General features: G+C 40.6%; 2 protein-coding genes across 3 annotated transcripts in view; one reads left to right on the top strand and one right to left on the bottom strand.

Moving 5' to 3' along the window:
* Positions 1 to 15,067, top strand: part of kcnh5b (potassium voltage-gated channel, subfamily H (eag-related), member 5b) — a 36,617-nt gene extending 21,550 nt beyond the window's left edge. Inside the window, exons 8-12 of one of the 2 annotated variants that reach the window (XM_030772625.1) lie at positions 137 to 336; positions 805 to 1,057; positions 5,503 to 5,699; positions 13,210 to 13,427; positions 13,512 to 15,067. In XM_030772625.1, coding sequence (XP_030628485.1) covers positions 137 to 336; positions 805 to 1,057; positions 5,503 to 5,699; positions 13,210 to 13,427; positions 13,512 to 14,304 — 1,661 coding nt within the window. In that variant the 3' untranslated portion in view covers positions 14,305 to 15,067. Of the gene's footprint in view, positions 1 to 136; positions 337 to 804; positions 1,058 to 5,502; positions 5,700 to 13,209 lie in introns of both variants that reach the window. The other variant, XM_030772624.1, reaches the window with a different exon arrangement.
* A 7,535-nt stretch (positions 15,068 to 22,602) lies between these two features.
* Positions 22,603 to 24,414, bottom strand: gphb5 (glycoprotein hormone subunit beta 5). The gene is made up of 3 exons (XM_030772231.1): positions 24,386 to 24,414; positions 23,817 to 24,015; positions 22,603 to 22,794 (listed from the first exon to the last, which is right to left on the bottom strand). Exons 1-3 carry the CDS (start codon positions 24,412 to 24,414, stop codon positions 22,603 to 22,605), a joined length of 420 nt encoding a protein of 139 aa, XP_030628091.1.
* Positions 24,415 to 26,102: the final 1,688 nt, after the last annotated feature.

Genomic DNA, 26,102 nt, shown 5'->3' with positions numbered 1-26,102 from the left:
GACCCTGAACATGGGCTAAATCACTCTTAAACAAAGAGCTTTCTTATGTTCACATGTGAATTACTCAGTCGACCAGATTGTTCCAAACTCCTGCTCCTTTGTTAAGTTCTCCTTTTTTTTTCTTTTTTACCTCCAGCTCTCTTGTACGCCACCATCTTTGGCAACGTGACGACCATATTCCAGCAGATGTATGCCAACACCAACCGCTACCATGAGATGCTGAACAACGTGCGAGACTTCCTCAGACTCTATCAGGTGCCCAAGGGCCTGAGTGAGAGGGTCATGGACTATATCGTCTCTACCTGGGCCATGACCAAGGGCATTGACACAGAGAAGGTGAGGCTCACCCATACAGGTATACCTGGGATGTTCATTACGGCGTCACTGAGATCAGTCTAGTTTCTTAGGCTGAAGAGAAGAAACGACACACATCTGTCCAGCACATTTATACTTCATCTCACCCCTATTTGGATTGGCCAATTCCTGGTGTTTTCAATGGTCCCAACCATAGCATGAGCCATATGCGCTAACCTGGGAGGCTGAGGACTAGCATACGCGTCCCTTTGACAACTTTGTCATTGGTGTGACACACTGACCATAAATAAAGTGTCTCTACCTGAAACAAAACACCTTAGTGAGGATACCAGTGAAGGTGTTACGCTTTTAAAACATGTGCTGTGTGGAGTGCCCAAGGGCAGACACTTATTAGATTTATGCTCATTCCTTTGGACTTCAAATTGGAACAAAACAGATAAATATTACAGATTAAATTGTATAGACAGCTGTCTTTCTACTTTTCTCCAGGTGCTGTCCATCTGCCCTAAGGACATGCGGGCGGACATCTGTGTCCACCTCAATAGGAAGGTCTTCAATGAGCACCCGGCATTCCGATTGGCCAGTGACGGCTGCTTGCGCTCACTCGCAGTGGAGTTCCAGACCATCCACTCTGCCCCCGGTGACCTCATCTTCCATGCTGGTGAGAGTGTGGACACCCTGTGCTTTGTGGTGTCAGGATCACTTGAGGTCATCCAAGATGATGAGGTCATTGCTATATTAGGTGAGTCCAAGATGATAAAGGGCTGAGAAGTGGTTTAAGGAAAGAGCGGGAATGAGGTAGAGGGGATCTGGCAGAAAAACAGGAAAAAGATTGGACTCATCTCATTTGTGAAGAGATAGTTATGTAAATGTCTAAAAATAAGTTACCAGGTTTTTCTCCATATGCCAGAAAAAAAGACACATCAGAAAAAAAAACAGACCAGAAATGAAGGGAAGCTGAGTTTGCAGATCCATTTTTATCCACTGATATTTGTATAATTGTGAGATCTTTCTTTGCATGATCACCACAGTGATGTCCTACATGTGCTGTTTTATCCAGGGATCATCTGGACATACACTTTCATAGCTAATATTTTAATTTAAGACTAATGACATTAAGAGCAATCATGCTGAAATCTCAGAAGGTTTGCTGTACGTATGCCATGCCAAGCAATAATGCAGTGATTAGAAATGGTGAAATAAATCGTGTAATGCAGAATGATACATGAGTAAATAAAATATAAATAAAAATGATTACATAGCAACATGAGGCATTTGCAAAAAGAGATTTAGGGCAACTATATCAGACTGAACATGTTGTTGTCAGTGTGGGGCTAAGAGGACACAAAGAACTTGGAGAGAAAGTCTTTGTAGTTCTATTGCCTTTCACCTCCTCTCTACTGTTTATATTTTCTCTTGATAACCCTTTTAATGCATTTAACTGGATGGCTCCACTCTCTTCATTAGTGATAGTGAGACCACTGTAAGAAGCACATTAGACTGTCAGCCGTGTGAGTTGGCAAGGTGACAGTGTCATAGAGTGTGTTATTCACCTTCTCAAATAGCTTTCAGTGTGAGGTTTGTTCTCCACCAGCTTGGCAGGAGATCCTGGGGAGGCAATGCTTTTCAGTGCGCAGAAGGACAGTGAGAGGCTGGCGAAGGAGGAGGAGATAGAGTGGGGGTGGAGACTGTGGCCTGCTGAGATGATGCAGGAGGACTTAAGAGCAAAGCACCTCAGCAGGAGGACAGTAGTGGGAGGTGAAGGAAAGGAGGAGGGCAGGGGCAGATCTTGTCACTTGTTTCTTTCTCCAGGGCTCCACTGGGGTGCTGGGAATGTGGCGGTTTTCCATGGAGATGTTATGCGCTTTTTTGTTCAAGATCTTGTGAAATAAGTGTATAACTTTCTTATTGTGGTTATTTTGATATTAATACTATTGTAATCTCGTGTCTAATATCTCAGTTTTAGATGAATATGTACAGAGACTTGCTTGTTATTGCTGACTGAATTTAAGAAGGCTTAGTAATACATGGTCAGTTGATAAATATATGCAGGATTTCAAAAATATTCAGGTTGACAATATATAAACTTTCCTGAATGTTACTGTGAATGCAGCCTCCTATTCTCAGTGCGTTTAACTTATATTATTGTTCAGATTGATAAATGTCTCCTGCGACAGCGGTTTTAGTGGGCAGAGGGAGCCATTATAGCCATGTGTGTCCAGGGAACTAGAGTTTAACAATAATCTCTCCCTGTATGCACTATTTCAAACAGACAGACATTGTTTGCACATTCACGTTCTAGGCGCAAAAAAATTAATTAAAAAAAATTTCTGCAGCAGGGTTATGATAGTTAACAAAAACTAAGACTAAAACTAAAACTATCAGTGAAAAAATAATTTTGTTAGTGAAATAAAAATTAAAACAAAAAGATGAAAACTAAATAAAAGCTACAATGAACAATGCAACATGAACTAAAACAGAATAGAATTGCAGGTAAAATCAGCTTCGTTTTCCTTTTCATCTTCTTTTGTTTTCTTTATTCCTTTTTCAGCTTCTATAAATTAAGGCTTTCCTCATAATACCTGAAAAAATAAAACTGACACTAAAACTAATTAAAAACTAAAGTAAAACTAGTCCATTCCTCAAATAAAAATAAAAATAAAACTACTTATGCACTCGTAAAACTAACTAAAACTAAACTGAAATCACAGATCGAACTGAAAGACTAAATAAAAGTAAAAACTGATGAAAATTTCAAAACTGTAATAACCCTGTTCTGCAGTACGTTTCACAAAGGTTGCAAAGACCACAGACAACAACCACAGAATATATCAAATTATTTCTAAACTATTTTTAAAGATTAAAAATAGCTGCATTTTTGGAGGATTTCGAAAATATTCAGAATGACAAACCCCCGCCTGTCAGGAGACATTTACCAATCTAAACACTAATATAAGTTAAATGCATTGAGGATAGGAAGCTGCATTCGCAGTAACATTCAGGAAAATTTATATATTGTCATCCTGAATATTTCTGAAATCCTGCATATATTTATCAAATGACCATGTATTACTGAGCCTTCTTAAATTCAGTCAGCAATAACAAGACTTTGCTTTGGTTTTATCTCTGGGAGAAGACACGTTGAAGACATTTCCACCAGATCCTTTGAAAAAGTTTTCCATCAGATCTGGTGTGAAGGCTGATGCTTTCCTGAGGATCAAGGCATCAGGGCTTTGAACAGTTTTGTGAACTTGGAATAGCTCCCAGTAGTTTTGAACAGCACTGAACTTTGCCTTTCGGGTTCTCATAGAAGAACCTGCCCTTACTATGTGTCTTTAGGGTGTGGCCTGTTTGCATAATCATATGGAGGAGAATGTCCCTGCCGACTGGTTCAAGGCTCTGCTTATCTTTATGAATGTGACATTGTAGGGATGTTCTGTTCCCTGCTCGACTAGCTGTCAAAGACTGAAGATGATATTCACTGTAGACCTCTTAGCTTGGATTCACCATGACTGATGGGGCGCTACATATGTTCAGCTAGTTTCCTGAGTCTAGTCAGAACAACACATGCTGAAGAAGGAGATGCACCTATAGTGGTTGCAGTCATACCCGTTTCCTTTTTTTGAAAAGGTTCACAATTTGGTGACCAGATAAGCAATTCTATCCTTCTTACCTTGACAAAAGAGCTCATATAGGGTAAATGAAGCTTGGGGCGAGGTTAGGAAATCTTGTTGCTGACAAATGGTTTTCCTTAAGCCTGTTTTTTTAGGGTCAGCTTTGCACCATCTCCATTTTTCATTTTGGGGTTGCATTCATGGCTGATGGGATAACAGGAGTTGTCCCTACAGTAAAACTCTTGGATAGTGCTCCGCTCATCTCCATTTGTTTGCCTCTGTTGATGATTGTTTCTCTGCTAATGGTTTTTAATGGTTCTGATTTTTAGAAAAATAAGCCAAAGGCTTTCTTCATTCCATCAAACATTCATCTGATGCCGCCTTTTGCTGCTAAATGCCCTTGCTAATCTGGACCCAGTTTTCATAGGTGCAGGACATAGCAGTTTGTTTACCTTCGTTCTGGGTCACTGTGGATATCTGGAGGTTCCTCTGATTGGCTGACCATTGTTATTTTGCAAAAAGATGATGCCCTTATGTTCAATAATGGGAAGCAAATGGATTTTGCTTCAAAGCAGTTGTTAGTGTTTGCAGGCTTCCTCTCAAAGATTATTAAAGCACTATCTAAGATGGTCTCTTACAAGCTTAGCTACATCTTTATATCTGAAAAAGGGCATTGCAGTCAGAGTTTCATTGCATTTGTCAATCTACTTCTTATTCCTGGGATGTCTTGTGATGACATCTGTGTGTAGTTTGCTTAAAACTTCTCTGACTGGTGTCTGATCCTGCAACATAAACAAAAAGTGATTTATGTTACCCTCAGCACTGTCATATGTGAAAGCAAGCCAGAGTCCTGTAGCCTCTAACCATATGCATTCCTATATGGCCCGTCCCATAACAGCCTAGATGTTAGGGAACATGAGGGGCCAAATCTGCTGTGGCCAGCAGGCTTTGCACTTAGATCTCCCAGAGGAATCAGTTGTTTGTCACTTCTGATGTTTCAGACGGGTACCTTTAGGTTTAAAATGAAACTCGTCCTTCTCTGGAAATATAATGATTTTGCAGGCCTTTCTCCTGTCTCATTTTGGTCTCCCCTGTGTCTTGGGAGTTGAAAACTGATATTAGATATCTAAACTCTGTCTTTAGTGAGGGTAATATTAACAGTTTGATAAAAATGTGAGTCTTCTGGTTGAAATGATCACACTCAGTGATTTTATTAGTTTGTGAAGAATTAACAAAAACAAAAACAAAAATTTCTCTTCCATGCGTTGACACATAGTATGGGCTTATCAGTTCCCTAGAGGTGGCATATATCTGCACTTGCCTTCTGCAACACCACTTCCTGTATGTTTTTGCCAACACTATTCAGATAATCATAGAATGGGCTATTACTGAATGGTGATTCAGTTGCCTCCTGTCCTCCCCCATAGTTCAGACAATATATACATTCATTATATATATATATATATATGTGTGTGTGTGTGTGTGTGTGTGTGTGTATAGATTGACTGATTGAAAAAAAAAACTGTAAGCTTATGTAAAACAGTCTCTCTTGCAATCTCTCTCTCTCCATCAGGTAAAGGAGATGTATTTGGAGATGTGTTCTGGAAGGAGACAACACTAGCTCATGCATGTGCCAATGTACGTGCGCTTACCTACTGTGACCTGCACATCATAAAGAGAGAGGCACTACTCAAAGTACTGGACTTCTACACAGCTTTCGCCAGCTCCTTCTCTCGAAACCTAATCCTCACCTGCAACCTACGCAAACGGGTACGCTTCTCTCCTTTTGACCATATATTTTGCTCTTGTCACTCACACTGAAGGCATTTTCATGCACAACAATGTTCCAGTCTCGTGCAGATTACTTAAATCAGCTACTACTACTGTACCACAGTGTTCATCCTACTGATTTAAGCATAGGGCTTGAAATAGAGGAGATACATGGTGAGAGACAGAGACAGCAATCACATCAAAACATTTTTTACTACAATTCCTTTGGATATGCAAACATTGTATGGGGAACATACAGAACAGACAGTTATGGCTGTGCAATACAAGCTATAATTATGTTAATACAAACAGTTCTCTTAATTGGATTGGGATTATGTAAAAGGTACAGCATACTTCAACTGCTATGATGCCACAAAACTGCCTGTTTTCACACCACCCTTTTAACGGTTCTTCTAGTCTTTAAAATGCAGAATTAAAATGATGTCACTCTTTCCCTTACTCCAGCCAAATAAATAAAAATTAGTAACAGTATACGTTTCTGCAGGGCCTGACGGACACACACCACTAAATGGGCCATTAGAAGTACATTACACTTCTGTGTTTGTAGCAAGCAGCATAAATTTATGGATTAAAGCATTAGGTAGGGCTGTTACAATGTCCACAAATCACCAAATGATGCTGACAGTTTTACAGACAGTTAATTCTATGCCCTGGTGTGATACCATGACAAAGGCTGAAGAGCCCAGATTGGTACAGTACCCTGTGACCTGCAGCTCTCCTGTCTGGCTCCTGTCAGCTGTGTTCTCCCTTTGCTACACAGCTGCAAAACGCACCTTTATAATGTCATCAGTGTCAGGCCCCCCCCCCCCCCCCCCAACTGCCTCGATCAGGAACAAATTAGAAAACAAGGCGATTAACTGGAGGCATGGTACCAACAATCTTTGTCTCCAGAGTCTCCTCTGACAGAACACAAACAAGAAACCATGTGTCATGCGTACCCTGTGAGGACTGACCCTTCGATGTGGCTGAAGTGCTGAGACACTGCTGGTGAAGTGTTGAGACACTGGTGGTGAAGTGTTGAGACACTGCTGCTGAAGTGCTGAGACACTGCTGGTGAAGTGTTGAGACACTGGTGGTGAAGTGTTGAGACACTGCTGCTGAAGTGCTGAGACACTGCTGGTGAAGTGCTGAGACACTGCTGGTGAAGTGTTGAGACACTGCTGGTGAAGTGCTGAGACACTGCTGGTGAAGTGCTGAGACACTGCTGGTGAAGTGTTGAGACACTGCTGCTGAAGTGCTGAGACACTGCTGGTGAAGTGCTGAGACACTGCTGGTGAAGTGTTGAGACACTGGTGGTGAAGTGCTGAGACACTGCTGGTGAAGTGCTGAGACACTGCTGGTGAAGTGTTGAGACACTGCTGCTGAAGTGCTGAGACACTGCTGGTGAAGTGCTGAGACACTGCTGGTGAAGTGCTGAGACACTGCTGGTGAAGTGTTGAGACACTGCTGGTGAAGTGTTGAGACACTGGTGGTTGATGGCTCAGTTACCCTAATATAATATAATTTGTCACAGTGTTGGGAGTGAAGGGCATGTCAGTGCTGTCAGGGAGGATTACGGACAGTATTTAGGTCAGTAGTGAGAGGGAGAGGAAAGAACACTTTGCCTGTTTGTCTCAGGTCTCAGAGCTACTTTGTCTCTAGCACTGTTTCATCATCTCCAAAGTCTTGTTTACAATCTTTTCTTCTCTTCCCCTACCTTTTAATGATCTGTCCTTATCTAATAATAATAACAGTGACATCACTGACATTGATTATTATGATTGATTGATTTATTCATTAAATACACAGCCTCTGTCTTTCTCTCTTTTCTTTATTTGAACTCGAGCCTCTCTGGTTTGACTTGGTTATCATCTCTACAGAAGTGTTTCTGGGTTAATGGTCTTCCATGAATCATTCAAAAGGTGCAGTGCAACCTTTGAGTGTGTTAAAGAAAATGCAAGAAAACATTCTCTCCCTCTCTCTCTCACACACACACACACACACACACACACGCACAGTGTGTTTCTCTCAGATTTTAACCAAATGGACTTCTGAGCAGAGAGGCTGTTGAAATTTGTTTTTTTCACACAGCACTCTAAGGCTTTTAACCTCTCTGTCCAAAATTCAAAAGCTCAAAACCTCTCAGAGCTTTCTGTTTTCACTATATCTGGAGAGCTTTTTTTATATCTATTTTGTTTTTGTCATATTATATTATGTCAAGAAGTGACTGAGGGGTTTACCTGTAATTTTCAGCCGTTTACTCTGTGTAAATGAGTTTGACAGGGACAGTTCTTACCCCTGACTTAGAAGCATTCATCTGTGACATGATTTGACGTGACATTATGTTGCAGCTGCTCAGAACAGCCACTTGAATGTTCATTACTCTGGTTTATATTATAAATTATGTAATTATATGGCAAGTATAACTTAAATTATGAAGTCATGTGGGTGTTTCATTTAAAGGCATTTTCTGAATAGCTGTGAAGCACCTTTGCTGGCTTATTATTTTTGTGTCAGTAGTTCTGAGAAGCCTCCCTGAGTGTTGGGGATCCCATTGGGTACGGAAGCCTAAGGTCTATTTTTGAAAAATGCAGTCGTCTGTGCCATGAAACATTTAGAATTGCTGCATGTAACTCCTCTTTAATGAAGAGACTGAAAAACGTCCATGCGAAACAATGACATCAGTCTCTGGATGTTGGAGAGAGTCTAATCTCTTTTATTTTTTAAAGCTTTTGCTTATGCGGCAGAAGATAGATGGGACATTTCATGACAGATATGCTCTATTTTATTTATCTGCGTGGAGCAGTTATATGATGTGTTGGAGATGCCTTTACGCCAGTATGGCTCTCATCATTTTCACTCAACCCCATCTTCATTAAACTGACGTTTAGGTGGGTCTACCACAGTGGTGTACCCCATGGTACCAAAGACCACAGTGTCATTCACTAGGTTTAGTTCAGCCCATCTGACACATTGAATTATATACACAGCAGTTATTGCTGAAGTCCTCTGCTCTGTATAATTCAAACCAATACTTAAATGGATTATCCATTATATGTAAATCAATGGCAATAGAGTAGTCTTCAATAGAACCTGTGTCAAACTAAACGATCTCGTCAAACTGAACACCTTCCTGCACATATTCTCATCTTACCACAATCCCAACTACTCATGAAACATTCAGTGTCTTACCGTGTAGGAGTGAGTATAGTGACAGACATGGAGGTGAAAGTGGACTGTGCTTGAGCTGATACGTGGCTCAGAGTAAAGGGAGCTGTCCAGGATAACCACAAGGCTTTTAACCAGCTCGGGAAAGGGAATCTTTGTCAACTATACAGATGTTTGCGTCTTGAGGTTCAGAAGATGTAGATCAGAGGCTGATGAGGAGAATTTCTTTTCCTTACAAATAAGTGTGAGGAGATTTTTTTCCCAGGTATAAATGTGGTGAAGGCAGGGTTGCTTGTTCAGAGGGCAATTTAGAGGAAGGTTTAGTGGAAATACACAATCGTCGACGTCAGCAAAGCTGTGGAACCTGATGCCATGGTGTGTCAGTAATGGGCTGAGGAGAATGATGAGGTAGGTAATGAAGAAGAGAGGCCCTAATGTTGACCTCTGGCACACACTGTGGGTCAACAGGATCAGGTGCATTGATTTTACAGAGAGACTGTTTTCTGCTGGAGATGTAAGAGGTGAGGTGTAAGGGTGACAGGAGGATCCAGGAGGAGGGGTTTGGAGATGGTGGAGTCAAAGAGTGTGATGAAGACAAGGAGGATGGAGATGGAAGGAGTAGGACTTCCCTTATTACAGTCATCTACACGGGAGAAAAGGCGACTGGGCTGGAGGGGTTCATCAAGTTTGTTTTCATCCAAGTGGAACTAAAGATGTGGCAACTACAGACACACTCAAGAATTTTGGAGGGCGGGGGCATGGAGATGGGGCCAGAATTGTTCGTGTTTAGGAGTCAGTGTCGGCTCTCCTGAGGACAGGGCAGACAGGCGCAGTCTTGAGAGTGGATTGAAATGTACAAGTGACAAAGAAAAAAGAGCCAGGGTTACAGACACTGCATTTTTCAAGTTTGCCCAGAAAAATTGAATGACCTTTGATTCTGCAGTGCGCAGAGGAAAGGAGCGTGTGTGAAGGGAGAGTTGGTGGCAGGCATGGGTGGGTGGGTTGGAGAGAGGGGTGTCCAGTTGTTGAGACAAGCACATCCTGAATTGTTTAGTGTAGTGTAGTGTAACCCAGAGCTCTGTGTCATACTGGAGCATGAATGACAGAGGCTTCCCTGAGCAGACAGGGATGGCATGGTGACACACTGGTTGAAGAGATATTCATTAAAAACTAAGGACGTACTTGAATCTGAATATATTATTCGGGAAAGCACAAATAATGCAATGGAAACAGATATTTCCTCTACCTGTTGCTCGTTATTATTCGGGGAAAAAAAAGGTATGATTGCATGTGTGTGCATCCGCCATTATGTTTATCATTGTGGATGGCCACAAGATAAAAATGCCCATTCTGTTTGTAGCATAGGACTATGATCTCACCTATTAGTCCTACTACCTTCCGAATCAGGTGCAGGTGCTAGCGAGACAAAAGCCCGGTGTGGCAGCTGGTTTACCCCTGCAACCTGTAGTTTTTAGCTGTATGTGTTTATTTTCTCCAGTTAAAAAAACAGTCGGAAGTCCGTTCAGTTACTACACATTATTGAAAAGTGATTGCCGAGTTGGCGCAAATTACTGTTGTAAAATAGTAATTCATGTTTCCCTAGTGCACTGCATTAAGAATCGCAAACACAGCATCATTGGAATTTAAGATTATTCCCTTCAACTGACGGATATTTTTCTATATATCATTGCTGTAAATAGTTTCTATTTCCAGTGCAGAATAGAATCTTTCGATTTCTAAAACATTTTTTCAGTTTCTGATTGTTCACTGTGGCCCAGTTAAATGGATGGTGGTGGTGGGGTTCAGACAGTTCATAAAACTTAGTTTAGTGAAAAACAAATATAAAAAAGAGAGAGAGAGAGATGAAAAGTACAATATGAGGATGTGGGAATATATCTCATAATTAATTATATGCCGATATTAAATCAATTTGATGCTTTGAAGGCACAAAAATTGCATTGCCAATGAATATTAGGTTACAAAATACAACATTTGCCTAATTTAAGGCGACTTCTGATACAAACCACGCCCACTTCTGGCCTACTATCCAAATACAGATACAGAGACAGATCGGTTTGTGGGTTGAACAGATACATATACAGATAATGACACCTCTGTACACAGCTATTAAAAACTCTCTTGAGTTAAGTATAGGAATAGTGGCAATGTGAGAGTTTAAAAACAAAGCTGACTTTGAATCAGTAATTATGAGCGGTTTTTAATGAGCCATCTAAATAACCTCAGCAAGCATTGATAGCCTGTACTAGTTTGGTCCTAGATTTAAAACATTGTACAGTAAAATGTATAATTTTATTCTAAATGTGAAAAGGGAAAGTGTAGTTATATTTAAATGTATTTATTTTCAGCCCCTGCTGGTACAGAAGCAGTTACAGTGAGGGTGCGGCATGTGACAGATGGGAACAGGAAGAACAGTTAACACTGATAAAGCAGAGAAGACTGTTCCTGGAAAAGACCATGCCCACATTCATGAAGAGGCCATATAGGAAATGGAAAAACTAGATGATTTTACTATGAGGGAGATTAATTCCCTGTCGGTAATGTGTTGTAACAATGGTAAATATGGGGTGAAATCTAACCTTGACTGAGTAAGCATAAACAGTATTCATTCTTGCCTGTCAGATTAGTAACTTCAATTGAAATACGAGAAATAAATAATAATAAATAAAACAATCAATAATTGAATAATAAAAAAGAGCACAGTGTATAATCAGTATTGAACATTTTGTTTTGATGTAAAGAAAATGAGTTTTTATTTTTCAGGTGTTCTTTTTTTCAAGTAGAGTACCTTTTTGGAAATATGCTTTTGAGAGGATGTACCGTTAAATTTTAAAAGACAGTTTCCTCATTGATGTTTTACTAAGTTTGGATTCACTGAAAAGCATTCATCAAAAGCAAAACTGATATATTTATGCAAGGTATTAACTGCACTGATAGTTACTGATCATTGCACTTACAGCTATTGACCAAGAGTTTGTCTTTCAGTGGATGAATACACACACACACACACACACACACACACACACACATACATACATATATATATATATGTGTGTGTGTGTGTGTGTGTATATATATATATATATATATATATATATATATAAAGGTAAACACAGAGAGGAGAAAATAAAGAGCTGGAGCTGGAGTACATAATGTATAATGTTAAACAAATTGTTTGATTACTCCTCTTAGAGGTCTGCTCTTGACAAATAGTTTGTTTATCAGATGTAATGACCAGGTGGCACTGTGCCCCGGATAATTTTAGAAAAACATTATTCCACACATTGCTGAACACTTGTCCCTGCTCCTTGCTGCAGTAATTCCCACTAACTGTCCATTATGGATAAGGTATTTCAGGGCAGGATTAACTCCACAGGAGAGCCCTCACTGTCACTGAAGTCTCTGTAAACCTCAGCTCCCAGTTAAACAGCTGCTTACTCCGGAGCTTTGTGTCCCCTCCCTCAGTCCCCTCTCCCAGTGCTCTGAATACGCCAGAGGTCTGTCTCATTTAGGAAATTCTACTGCTTATGGTCTGCAGTACTTCGACATATCTGACAGAAATACATTTACACTGTAAATATGAATTCATGCTGAAGGAAGTGAAACAGAGACAGTAGCCTATAGGAGGCTATGGTAAACCTTGACACAAGGTTTGGGAGAGGAGCAAAGCTCTGCCTTTCACCATACCCTGCTCTCTATGTTCTCTTGCTCACAGCTGTGTGCAAAGAGAAAACGGCATCATTATTATTTCAAACTGAAAATAACACTAAAATGCCGTGACTACTGCAGCCTTCCCTGACACCATAATTACTGCTGCAGACGAATGGATGTGAAACAGGGGAGTGCAGTGGTACAGAGGGAACAGGAATGTATAATTTAACAAAGACCTCCAAAAAGCACCCGCTCCAGAGGCCAGACCTGTTCCTGGTCCCCAAAATGGAACGTTACGCAAGAAATTCTGCGTCTCCATATGCCTTTGTCTGCTTAAAACTCCATCAGCCACTTCTGCATGTTTTACTTTTGATTGTACAAGTACTCTTAATGGAGAGCTATGTTTATTGAGATATAATAAGTAATGAATATTTGAAAGTATTCATCTGAACAAATTCAACATGATGGTTGTAAGCAGTGATTGATCAGCTGGATTCTGAGTTTTGTATTTTCTTTTCTTTTTTTTCTTTTTTTTTTTGAAAATACATTCACTGCCCCAATTCAAAGACAGGAAGTCTGCGTTACTGTTTTAGTTATGTGCCTGCCAACCTAAAGGTCATACTTCTTAATATCCAGTGCGTTAAGCACAGTTTATTTCTCTATCTCCACTCAGATCAAATTTCGAAAGATCAGTGACGTGAAGAAGGAAGAGGAGGAGAGACAGCGATCCAAAAATGATGTCCAAATCACCATCCCTGCCGACCACCCGGTCAGAAAACTCTTCCAGAAGTTCAAGCAGCAGAGGGAGCTCCGGAACCAGGGTGCCACCACACAACTGGACCTAGAAAAGAACCAGTTCCAGGTTGAGCAGCACCAACCTCAACATCATCTGCATGCTCAAGGCCTCCAGAAACACTTGCACACTGCCATTGTGCAGCAGAACACACAGCTCTCAGGTCAAAATGGCTTGGCCAGCACAGTGAGCTGCAGCAGCATGGTAACCATATCCCAGATCACATCCATTAACAACTCTCTGGCCTGCACCAAGACTGGTGACACCTTCAAACAGAACAACCAGGAGGTGGGGGAGTTGAAGCCTAACACGAGCCCTGTTCCAATGAGTGACTCAGCACAGGTAAAGGTGAGTAATGCGGCACGTGCCAACCCTACTGGCGTGGGGCGGGGATGGTCACGACTCAAGAAAAACTTGGGAACTTCCCCATCTCCGCCGGTGGAGGAGCGGAGGAAAGGGCCGCTGAACAACAAGGCCTCATCGGCAGAGCGCCTCTCCCCAGAGGTCAGACTGCACACGGATGGGGTGGGCCAAGCAGACAGGTTCCTGGAAGGAGAGAGTGTATCTAGGAAAAACTCCCTACGGAAAACAGATTCCTGGGATAGTGGCCTGACTCAGAGCGATCAGAGGCTGGACCGGTTTGGGGAGGCCTACAGCCCCGTGCCTGGGGGAGGAGGTGGAGGTCGGGAGGTGCTGTCTCAGGAGCACTTCTACCTTGGGCAGGAGCACTCATTTCAGGCCGTCCTGCAGGAGGCCAAGCTGGAGCTTCGCGGGGAGATCCAGGCCCTGAGCGTCCGCATGGCTACCCTGGAGGACCAGGTGGGCCAGATTCTGAGGTTGCTTTCAGAGAAGAGAGCATCTCCTGACCAGATCTCTACCCCCAAAATGCAAAGACTCAGACTTAAATCCAGCGATGTCTTCACTGTGTCCACCCCAGGTACACCTGACTCTGACCAGGACATTGGGTCCCTGTGAGAAAACAAAAAACATGCTCTCTTAAGTGACAAACCACTTAGACAAAACAGTTCTGTTTTACTTCTGTTATACAAGCAGTGAAACTGAAACAGAGATTAGAACTGAAAATATTTTAAGTTGTCGTTCATGGGGTATTTAAAGAGGTGTTGATCTCTTGAACTCTGTGTGCTGCTGAAACTTTTACATATCTGACATGTCTCCCTTAAAGGGAGTTTAACTAAGCTTATTTTAATATAAACAATTTGTTTTGGTAAATATTTGCATGTCCAGCTGGATTCTGGTCTGCCAAAGAGGACTTTAGTATTTATGACCATTTCTTGCATGTACATCCTGTAGCTGACAGCATGTAAGCTTATAAGAACTACTGAGATCACTTTTGACCTTCGCCCTGTACATAGAAACTTGCTTTTATCGCATTTACTCACAATAAGAAAAAAAAACAGGTTTTTGAGTAAAAGTAGCAGCATGTTCTGACAAGTCTGGTTCCATGAGGCACAGCACCAAATGAATTCAGAAGACTAACTTCACTGGTTCCATTATATTAATGCAAAGAGGGTGGTATTAATCACTGGATTCTTTTTACCAGTTAGGATTTAACGGTTCTGTGAGAGCATGATCTCTGTATGAGAATGAGACTTTCAATAGTCACAAGCTTTTTAATATTTAAATGTAAAAGCAATATTATTACACCGTCTCTGTGCAAGACCAATGTATATCACTCGAGAGGCCTTTGCAAGAAAACACTAACTTTCCCAGTTTATTTTCTCCACATTTACTTTTCTCCTTTCTTTCTTTCTTTCTTTCTTTCTTTCTTTCTTTCTTTCTTTCTTTCTTTCTTTCTTTTAATCAATTAACATTGTCTCGCTATCCATATGTCTAGTTCCACTTCTAATTCATCACATTCGTAATTCTGTCCTGAAGCTGTGTCTCCGAAACAATGCTTTTTCAAGTATTTGTTCCTTGTTGTACACAGATTTTACCATGTGGCAGGTGAGGGAGATATACATGTTAAAACTGAAAGAATTTTTGTACTTTTTTTACTCTTTTCAGATGAAAGTGGTTGACTTTTTTTTTTTTGCTGTTTTTGGTTTAAAGTTGGACTTTGTGGGGAGAGCTCTGACTTAACAGCTCTAAACTCTCTCTGTGTGAGTAAGGTGTACTCTGACCTTGCTCACTCACAGTCACAGTGTACAGCAGGAAAACAAAGTGCTGTTACGGAGAGAGCCTGAATAGTTTTAATTCTTCTGGAAAAAAACAAATTTATAGCTCTCTCTAAAGTTCTGCTGGCTGTTTGTTGTTTTTGGTTCCCAAACAGTCTCTGATTGTGTCAAGGCTTCCAGTGAATGTGATTATTTTTATTTTTCATTTGTTTATTTAGTTTTACATTTTGCTACTTGAAGTTGGATAACAGCTTGACAAATGTACAGGTCCTTGCCAATTTCACTGGAAAGTTCCACTTCACAAAACTGATCTGATTTCACCGGACGGTTCCACCTCACAAAACCACCTCTGATATGTGCCTCCCACAAAGTGTACTTTCTGTTCCTCAGTTTTGTGTTGCTGAACAATAGTATGTGGGAGAAATAAACCATTAAAAGGCTATGTTAAAAGTGGTACTCCAGTTCAATTACTTTGAAATGTCTGTGCTTATGGTATGACTGCATGTTCTTGCTAGCACTGCAAACAGAGGAGGAGCACTGCCCATGAATGGAGCAGAAAGAGGTCCCCACACAGATGGCTTACATTCATTTTGTGACAACACCTTGAGCTTTGGGGAACCAGTAAGTCACACTTTGTCCAAGTGATTGTGCAAGCTCCCTACTGCATTAGTTTTAGCTGTGACAACAGAAAGGCCCCTTTTTGACAATTGTCTCCTTTTAATTATTTGAAACAAGCTCACACATCGACAGAAGACAGTGCGGCCAATAGAAATCTTTTTTTTTTTGTTTAAAAATCATTCATTTGGAAATTCACTGCTATCACAGCTGCCACTGCTAATGGGAAGGTAAGACAATGTAGTTTTGTGTGTATTATAAGGTCGGGTTTATTTACTGAAAGAAACAGAAAGAAAGAAACATGTGATCAGGCTTATATAGGCTAAGATGAGTTCATAAGGCAAATCCTGTGAGTTTCCCCTGTAAGCAGACACAGGGGATGAGACATGGGTTGTGCGCTTCATTGTTCTTACTATGTTTTTGATCTTACAGTGTTTAAAATGCCACCTGTAGTCTTCCACAAAAATTATACTCAGTCCAGCATCCAGCATACAATGTCAGGGTATTCAAGAACAATCCTGCTTACGGGATTTTCCTATGGTAGTTCATATGACAAAAGAATCCAGCTGATCCACATCACAGACAATGTGAGCATGAAACAGTTGAGTTTTAAAGCATGTCAGACCAATTGGTGTATTGTTCAAATGAGATTTAAGCTTAATCACCATATAATTCTGTTACCTAGCAGCAGTAAATACACATAGAGTATTACCAATTCATAAAACTAGACATTTTTAAATTAGGTACACACTACACTGTTTGTTTTGCTGTAAAAGAAGGAGATAGACATGGATACCCAAACGTAGTCAAGCCAGATTTGAGTGCTCCTGTAATGTTCACCAGGGCAGCAGTTTAGAGCCTCTCACTGGATCAAAGCCCGCCACAGAAATATTGCCAGAATAGATTTACAGGTCACACCGAGTAACATTTCATCACTGTACTCTCTGCCCCTCTACCAGTCACACAGAGTAACATTTCATCACTGTACCCTCTGCCCCTCTACCAGTCACACAGAGTAACATTTCATCACTGTACCCTCTGCCCCTCTACCAGTCACACAGAGTAACATTTCATCACTGTACCCTCTGCCCCTCTACCAGTCACACAGAGTAACATTTCATCACTGTACCCTCTGCCCCTCTACCAGTCACACAGAGTAACATTTCATCACTGTACCCTCTGCCCCTCTACCAGTCAAACAGAGTAACATTTCATCACTGTACCCTCTGCCCCTCTACCAGTCACACAGAGTAACATTTCATCACTGTACCCTCCTCCTCTCTACCAGACCACACTTCTGTCTGTTTCAGCACATTATTATATTTCATGAGAAACTCCAGCATCAATGGTGAAAGATATGCTTTAAAAACTGCGCTAATATCACATGATTTTGAGATTAGGGTGCCATTATAATAGGTACTTTTCAACTTGGAGTAAAATACATGTGATATATGTTTTACATCTTTGTATACTGTCTGTTCACATTTGAATTTCCTCAGACGGTTTGTGAAATTTTCATCACACACGTTGTAATTGCTTACTCTACAGTAGACTTTTCACAGCCAAAACAGAACAGCGGTGTGGTATTGAACACTGATCTAACCAAGTGATCCTCATGGTGACATGACAGTGATCATTTTGTACAGAGGAGTAATGTCAAGTCCTTGCCTATGGCTTCAGACTGGATTAATACAGGTAGGTAAACTGTGCAGACAGAAGAATACACAACTTCAGGATCAGTTCTGTGCTGCCCTGACAGCACATGCATTCTCTTTTTTAACCGTCATGCATTCTCTAGTGCATGACGGTTAAAAAAAGTTGTCTGGCTTGCTCCAAAAAAGTTAGCTGAAATCTAACGGAACCACGAGGTCCGGGATCACGCGTTGTTTGGAACAAGTTTCTACATAGCCCCAGAGTTATCATCTCCTGACTCTAATCAGTTGCTTTATATAGCAATCACAAGACACATGTGGGAAGAAGACATTTATGTTTTAGATGGAGATGCCCTGGGGTGATTATTTAACTGGTGATGCTAACTATTTTTAATTGTGTTATGTTTATAAAAATGTATGTTTGTCAAGCATGGTTGTCTTGTTTGGGTGCAGGAGCTATATGTGACATCCATGTGGAACCTCATGGCAGCTGCATCACGTCTCTAGACCACAGCAGAAATGTATCTTATTATTTTTAGTGATTTAGTACACATCATAAATATTTATGCCTACAGAACACAGTGTCCCGGAATGCACAAAGAACAACATTTTCATGTCAATTCTTTTTCTATACTTGTATCTGGCAAATTTTATGTGGCAATTTTCTTACATTTTCGTCAAAGTTACCGAAGTGGATGTGAAGTCAGAGTAATCTGAGGCTGTGTGTCATCTTTGTTTATTTGATTTGTCGTTCGTCTGCAGTGCAACACATGAGACCCCTGTCCTGGTTTTTTTTTGTTTGTTATTTTGTTTGTTTTGTTTTTGGGTGTGTCTCTGTATGCCATTCACACACAGAACAGGAGTTGACTCCTGTTTCATGATACACACACTTCATGCAGTACACACACACAAGAGGAGTTGACTCCTATTTCATGATACACACACTTCATGCAGTACACACACACAAGAGGAGCTGACTCCTGTTTCATGATACACACACTTCATGCAGTACACACACACAAGATGAGCTGACTCCTGTTTGATGATATTCTCAGTGAGAGCTTGTTTCAGGCTCAGGCTGACCAGTCTTCAGCTCACTGGGATCCGGAGACAAGGCCTGGAGAGGTGTCTGTATCCATGGTGTGGGGGTCTGTGTCCGGGACATTTACCCCCACAGGATGATGCATAGTATTGCAGTCACGTCAGACCAAAAAGGTTTAAATCTGATGGTCAACGAAAAAAAACGACACTCTGCTGCAGACTGGTTTTCTGTCTCATAGTGTTTTGTTGGCTTTTCTTTGCAGGCAGTCTCTAATGAAAATTAAGAGTCTAGAGTCATACGCCATTGTATGTTATTTGTGTTTGCTTGACATTAATTAGTTTGGATTTTTTAAAACTCTTGTGTGTCTTTGCATATTCTCCTGACAATACAGCTGCTGTTTGGAGTTTTCCTGAGCACAGATTTATAAGCTTTTTAAAGAAATGTGCTCCGTAGTGTGAATTGAGGGGGGTATTCCAGTAGTAGTAGTTTGTAGAATGATACATGTTCTCATAGATGATGTAACTCTCCTCTTGGATGATTTATACTGTACTTATGGACCAGTCATTCATGACTGTAAAATTTCTTTATTTTCTAAATTCAAATATGCCCCGTATGATGGATGCCATAACAATCATGAGCAGGATACTCATATTTGTTCATAGTGTCATGGCTGTTTGAAACGTGATATTTGTTTGTAGTGTCATAGCTGTTTGAAAAGTGATATTTGTTCATAGTGTCGTGTCTCTGTGTGAAGCATATCATGCTTGCTGTAGTGCCACCTGTGGTCCAAACATGAGAGCCACAGTTATGAAGCTTTTTCTTTTTCTTTTTCTTTTCTTTTTTTTTTTTTTGGCTGTGGTTCTATGTCTAAATCCAGTCCTGGAGGTCCATGGTCCAGCTGTTTTTCTTGTCGACTAACTACATACAATCTCTGACTGGCTGAAGAGTGTGCACACCGGTTTTCAAGGTGAAAATCAACAGGTAACTAAGAGGTGAAAACAAAAACTGGCAGGACACTGGTCTTCCAGGACTGGATTTTAACACCCCTGTTCTATGTGTACGCACAAAGCATGGTGTTTGCAAGAGTTGTGGTCTATGAGATAAGTATCTTAAAGCATCTCCTTGAAAAGGGTCAGATAGTGCAAAACACGATCAGTCAGCAGATTTGTCAATCATGAGGAGATATAAATATATTTGTGTTGACAATTTTTTGACTTTAGGTAAAACATGACTGGGATGTCAGTTTTTCAAAGTTTTTCTTGATAAATGGAATGGAAACATATGTTCTAAATCACACTGTTTCAGTAAGCTGAGGAAAAGGGAAGTACAATTGCTCTCACATTTACAGAGAGACCCTTTGGTGCCAGTGTGTGAAGGATGGATTACTTATTACAATACTTTAAAGCCAGAGTTTGAACTAATAATGAAATGAACATGTCTGAGAGTACTATGTAAGAGTACAGCATGTATAAGAGTACCATCATCGGATTAATTAACAGCCGAACTGAGTTTAGTTACACATTTCTGAGGGTATGGTTTTCTGTACACCATTAATGGAACCGGTCACTGATAACCAGTCACATACACACTAAATACTCTGGGTAAAGGTTGTGATTTCAGCCACAGGACATGAATAGCAATACACCGTTAAAAAACAAACAAACAAACAAAAAAACAAAAAACAAAAGAAAGACACTAGACAAACTTGGTCTGTGAAAACTGGGTTTCTGTTTTAATGCAAAGGTGTGTGGGTTGAGATTATGAAAAGTCACTCAAGCAGGGTTGATGTCCAGACTTCTCTCACACAGTGTTAGATATTGAGATAATTACACAGGCTTTGTATTTCCAGTTCATCTGGAACCCAGCAAGGCTCATCATTTTTACATTAGTGAGACTGAACCATTTGTCAACTTCAGCATTATCATTAGTTTGTGTAACACTGAGGAGATAGTCCTTAGATAGAATACCAGCCACAGTCCGAATGTCTCCTCTTTTCGTACTGAGACTTATGACAGAGTCTGAGACGATTAGTGAATGAATGAGTGAGGATGCAGAGGAAATGACAGAATGAGTGTGTGTGTGTGTGTGTGTGTGTGTGTATGTGTGTGTTTATAAGTGCCTGTAAGTGAATGAGTGAGGGAGCAGTGAGGGGGGAGTGAGGGACATGTAACAGAGGAGAGGAGAAAAGGGTGACAGTCACAGCTGTGGGGTGTGGTTAGACTGCAGCTCAGTCCTCTATCACCTACAGATCTGCAGTTTGTTTGTGTGTGTGTGTGTGTGTGTTTGTGTGTATGTGGCATTACATAACTTGCATGCAGACACACATTGGCCGTCTGCCCACCCCGTGAGTTGTATATGCCATGGCCTGAACATGACCCCCACCCACTGTGTGTGTTCTCTGCCAGGAGACTACACCCTGACACTCACGCAGACACACTCACACACACACACGCACTCAAGAGAACTGAAATGTCACACTGTATTATAGCTGGAACAAGTGCTGTTGGCTTCCAGAGGGATCAGAAAGACCTGGAGTGATTTCACTGATAGATGAGGACACAGGACCCATTTCTCACAGCACCATACTATTCTGGTGACTAATTATCAAAATACAACTCATATTCAAGAGGTCAGATTGATTTAGTGTCACTGACACAGATATGGTTCTGTTTTTGAATACATGCCAGAAGTATGCGGATAAGGGTGTGTAAGAATGTGCATAGCGAAGAGACTGCCAGAACAGGGAGGTGCTCCAGCAGGTTAAAGCAGAAAAAACCCTATAATGGTGTTACATAACCCCTCTAAGACACAGAAACAACCATTCACTTCTCCTGTGAGAACTCCATGTTCTTCAGTGAGTACTGTAGTGTCATCTTTTATTTTTTCCATTTATTGTCCAGTCTGCTGTGTTGTGCTTCACCAGAGAACAGAATTAAAGCACAAAAAGTCTGTAAAGTAATTCAGATTTTCACAGAGACACCCTGTCCCAGACACAGACAGACACGAAAGAGAGACAGTGAGAGAGAGAGAGAGAGAGAGAGAGAGAGAGAGAGAGAGAGAAAGAGAGTGAGAGAGAGAGAGAGAGAGAGAGAGAGAGAGAGAGAGAGGGAGAGAGAGAGACTGCGATCAATTTTCCCTGGTACTAAAGATAAATGACATGCTATGACCCCTTTCTGCAGCCAAATGCATGTTTTGGCACTGATGTTTGAATCAATCAATAAAAAATAGTTCTCCGTCGTGGTACCATAAAAACATCATCACACACAGACACAAGTCTGTCAGATATTTATACTGTCACTGGGACACATCAGATCCACACAATGCCAGAAGAATGTAAAGCCCACACACAAACACACATGCACACAAACAAACAAACAAAATAAACAAACAAACAAATTAATCTCATGTCCCAAAAATGTGAATAATGCAAATGATCTACACTCAAAGCAGTTTAGACTTTTTTTTTCAGTTTGCAGGTCTGAGGATGAAATTAACAAAACTACATATGCTTTCATACTTAACAATGTATGATAATTCATTTATTTTGATACACCATCTTTCATGTTGTACCCTGTATTTGCCATGCAGTGTATTATATAGGCTATTAATCTCCAACGCTCTCTGTAACCCCCCACCCCCCCAAAGAAATACTGTAAGCCTTGCTGAGATTTTTCTGTGTTTGTAAGTGGAGGTGAAAAAACAAGCTAAAAAAACCCCCAAAAAACCCAAAACCCCATTCAGAAACATTAAAGCTGTGATTAAAAATTCTTTAATACAAGCACAGACAGACTGACATTAGCCACTGATTTATAGCTACGGTCGTGAGTGTTCACACTGAGGTGATGCATTCCGTGTTACTGGTCAGACACACTCCACAGTCACACCTAATGGCCACTGGGTAGGTATAGGAAGGGTCAATGTCACTGGTACAGTTTGGCAGCTGGACAGTCACAAAACGCGTTTCGTTATAGGTGCACACTCTCTGGTACGACTCAATAAAGGGTGGGTCCAGGACCGGCTTCTATGGTGAATAAACACAGGCAAATAAAAAGTTACTCATAGTTACTCATCTGTCTTAAACTGACTGTAGTTGGTTTTACAGCCATGGTGTGTCTCTGAAATAATGCTTAGAGTTTGGGTTTTGTATCAGTTACTTTGGCAATGAGGACTTTTGTCTTATAACTGTCGACTTGCATACAGTGGTAGAAATGTTTCACTCCTTTGCATGAATATAGGCTTCATTGTGTGTGAGAAAACCAGGCCAAGGTAAGCATCTGTAATTATGATTTTTTCATTAATGAAACCCTTTATAATAAAACTTGAGAGATTCTTCATTTAAATGCATAGGGGGAGGGGGAGACTTGTCGTCAGGTCAGTAGAAAAAGAAACCAACAAAAAGACAAAAGCAACAAAAGAAGAATCATACAAGGAAAAGCAAAAAAGAAAATAAAAATGTGGTCACATAAATTTGTACTAATAATCAGTTGGACTAATATTAATTTATATCATCATCACTGGGTAATATTTAGGCACTGTACTTGATATCAACATTTGGTCTGTGATTGAATCTGAGGTCACATCTGCTGGCGACCTGATGAAAATGTGGTCTTTTTGGACACTCTCCAGACACACTGGGGTTGGGTCTGAAAAACCACATCCTGAAGCTGCAACAGTACGTGGACAGGTACTGACAGATTGAGTTGGCAAAACATTCAATGTGACATTTCCTTCTTTGCTGAGCACCAAGTTTCCTGTATTTTACCCACGGAATGTATGTGAGGAAGCACTGAGAAAAAATGATGAGAACAATAATAAAAAGGGGAAATTATACAAAGGAGGGGAGCTGTATAGAACACACTATTTTTAAGATCATGAAGATAATTCCTTCACTCTAAACAGCTGAAGAGTAATTTCTGTTTCACATTTTACATAGCAAAGATGCCCCTATGTGTGAGTATGCATGTGTATGTGAGAGGAAGAGAGAGAGAGAGAGAGAGAGAGAGAGAGAAAGAGCACATGTATGCACACATGTCACTGTCTCACCTCCCAGGTCTCACAGCGCCCCCAGCAGGCATCAGTGGTGATGTGCAGGCCTCCACAGCCTGGTTTCTTGGCCATAAAGGTGAACTCTCGCACAGCACAGCCGATGAAATGCTTTAAATTAATTATCGGAGCCTTACTGCGTCCATCCACGCAGTGACTCAGAGAGAGCAACGTGTAGCATAGGAGCAAAGCATAACAGCTGTTAAAGACACATGCACACGCACACGCACATGCACACAGAGCAGAGGGATGAATTGTCTTCATGAGGATGAACTTTCAGCTGACCTTGTATGTCTCTATTTGAAAAGTTCCGACATTAACACCCTACATTGCACAAAATGTTAACAGATCAATTATTTTCATTTAGGTGATTACAGATGTATGAAAAGCTGTTAACAGATAAGAAATCTGGCATGTCTGTACTCCTGTGTGATTCAGGTGAGTTGAGCGTAATTCCTTATTTAGATTATTATTAAAAACAAAAAGAACTTGAGGCCTTTTAGAACTACAAGAACAATGAAAATGTGTTACAGCTAAAAACAATTATCTCCAGCTTGATAATTACTCACCTTGCAATGTGCAACTTCTGATGTGACATCTGTACTTGGGATTAGTGTAGCAGATCTTTCTCTCGTTTTCTTTCCTTGTCTCTCTTTCTCTTCACCTATTTCTTCTTTTTAGCAGATTACTGAACAGAGAATTTTTGCAGTGAGATTTCTCTTACAACTCAATGCCCTCTCTCTCTCTCTCTTTCCCTGGTTAAGTGATCCTGCTATTTATTAAACACAGAACCATAAGCAGCTCCTCCTCCTTGTCTTTTGAGTAATCACAGTGTCTAGTAACTTAAATGCCCTTTCTTTAAAAAAAATAAAATAAAAAGCACCCTGACAGCCACTGTAACCACAGCTTCACAGAGTTAATCGATTTCATTTGTGGAAGTACAGGATGTCAGTCTAATCCTGCCCTGAGGAGCTGTGACTGGCAGTCCTGGAGTCAGAGGATCTTCTCTCCACTCGTCCAGGTAATTCTGCCTGGTCCATTAGCCTGATTGAGATGAAGACCTGCTTTCTTCAGAATCATCCATATGGAAGAGCAGGGAGAACCCCTCTGTCCTCACGTATGTCTTAACACCAGAAAGGACAAAGACAGAGAGGTTGTTACATATGATCCTTGGGCTCCAGGCACCATTCTGTGTGTGTGCGTGTGTGTGTGTGTAAACAGAACAAGTGAAAGATTCTGACTGTAAGAATTGTTTATCTGTATCACCATGGTTCTGCTGCCTCCGGGTTGAGGAGTTGTAAAAATCACTTAAACCAAATTGAATTCTGAGGAAATTAGTTTCCAGCAAATCAAGTTTTAATCTCCGCCATGGGCACTACTTAGAATTACGATTTGTAACTGAGTGACAGCAGTTTGCTTTGCAAAGTGTATTTGTACAGAAACACATCTAATTTAAGATGAAAAGATTCTTGGGCTGAGTTACAACTTGTTATATTTCGTAAAATAATGCAATTAACACAACCAACACTAAAAAGATAGAATGCATCAATCTCAACCAAGGCCTCGGTTTTCACAAGGCTGAAGCTGTGGATGTTAGGTGCATAATTAGTTCTGAATCAAACAGTGACATTTTCTGAATCCTTTAAGCGCCACATAATTCTCTGTTTAATCCCTGTTTCAGACAATCATCTGCAGAGCGTTAACACATACTGACTCACTAAATGACATGAGGGGAATTGTTTTTTTTTTCCATGATCAAGGTCAGTTAGTTCACAGACATTCTTCATTTCATTAATGTATCAGACGTTTACACAAGCTCGCCTGCAGAAGGCATCAGTGTTGATGCATAAGGCTTCACAGTGAGTCTTGACCAGAGATATGAACTCTCACACTGCACAACCAATATAATGCCGCAAATTCACCATGTGAGCCATTGTTTCATGAATGTTTCTAATTTTTACACTACGTCTGAATTTGATTTTAATGCTCTTTAATAATTACTAGTTGTCTTAGTTGTGCCACAAAGATGTAGGCAAAATCTGTTACAAAATATGAAAAAGTTTAGTACATATTGTCAACGATGAAGACCATTATTAAGAACTGATTTGGAGTAGTTCTGTCTATTGTAGGAATGACAAATCCACTGAGGAGCAGTTACATGAGGAGACATCAGGAATGGGATAAGATAGACCTGATACAAACTGCAACTGTACAGGGACTGGAAGATCAGTTACTGTGATGAGTACGTAGCACTGACATAACAGCTTTATTAAACTGTTAAGCATT

Source organism: Chanos chanos, chromosome 4 (genome assembly GCF_902362185.1).
Source record: "Chanos chanos chromosome 4, fChaCha1.1, whole genome shotgun sequence".
Lineage (NCBI taxonomy): Eukaryota > Metazoa > Chordata > Actinopteri > Gonorynchiformes > Chanidae > Chanos > Chanos chanos.
This window is presented reverse-complemented; position numbering and strand designations above follow the sequence as displayed.

Coding starts and splice junctions, on each gene's coding strand:
- gphb5 (XM_030772231.1), bottom strand. CDS start 24,414: ATGTCACATCAGAAGTTGCACATTGCAAG. Junction 24,016..24,385: donor CAGAAGTTGCACATTGCAAG/GTGAGTAATTAT, acceptor TGTCTTTAACAG/CTGTTATGCTTTGCTCCTAT. Junction 22,795..23,816: donor GGCGCTGTGAGACCTGGGAG/GTGAGACAGTGA, acceptor TATTCACCATAG/AAGCCGGTCCTGGACCCACC.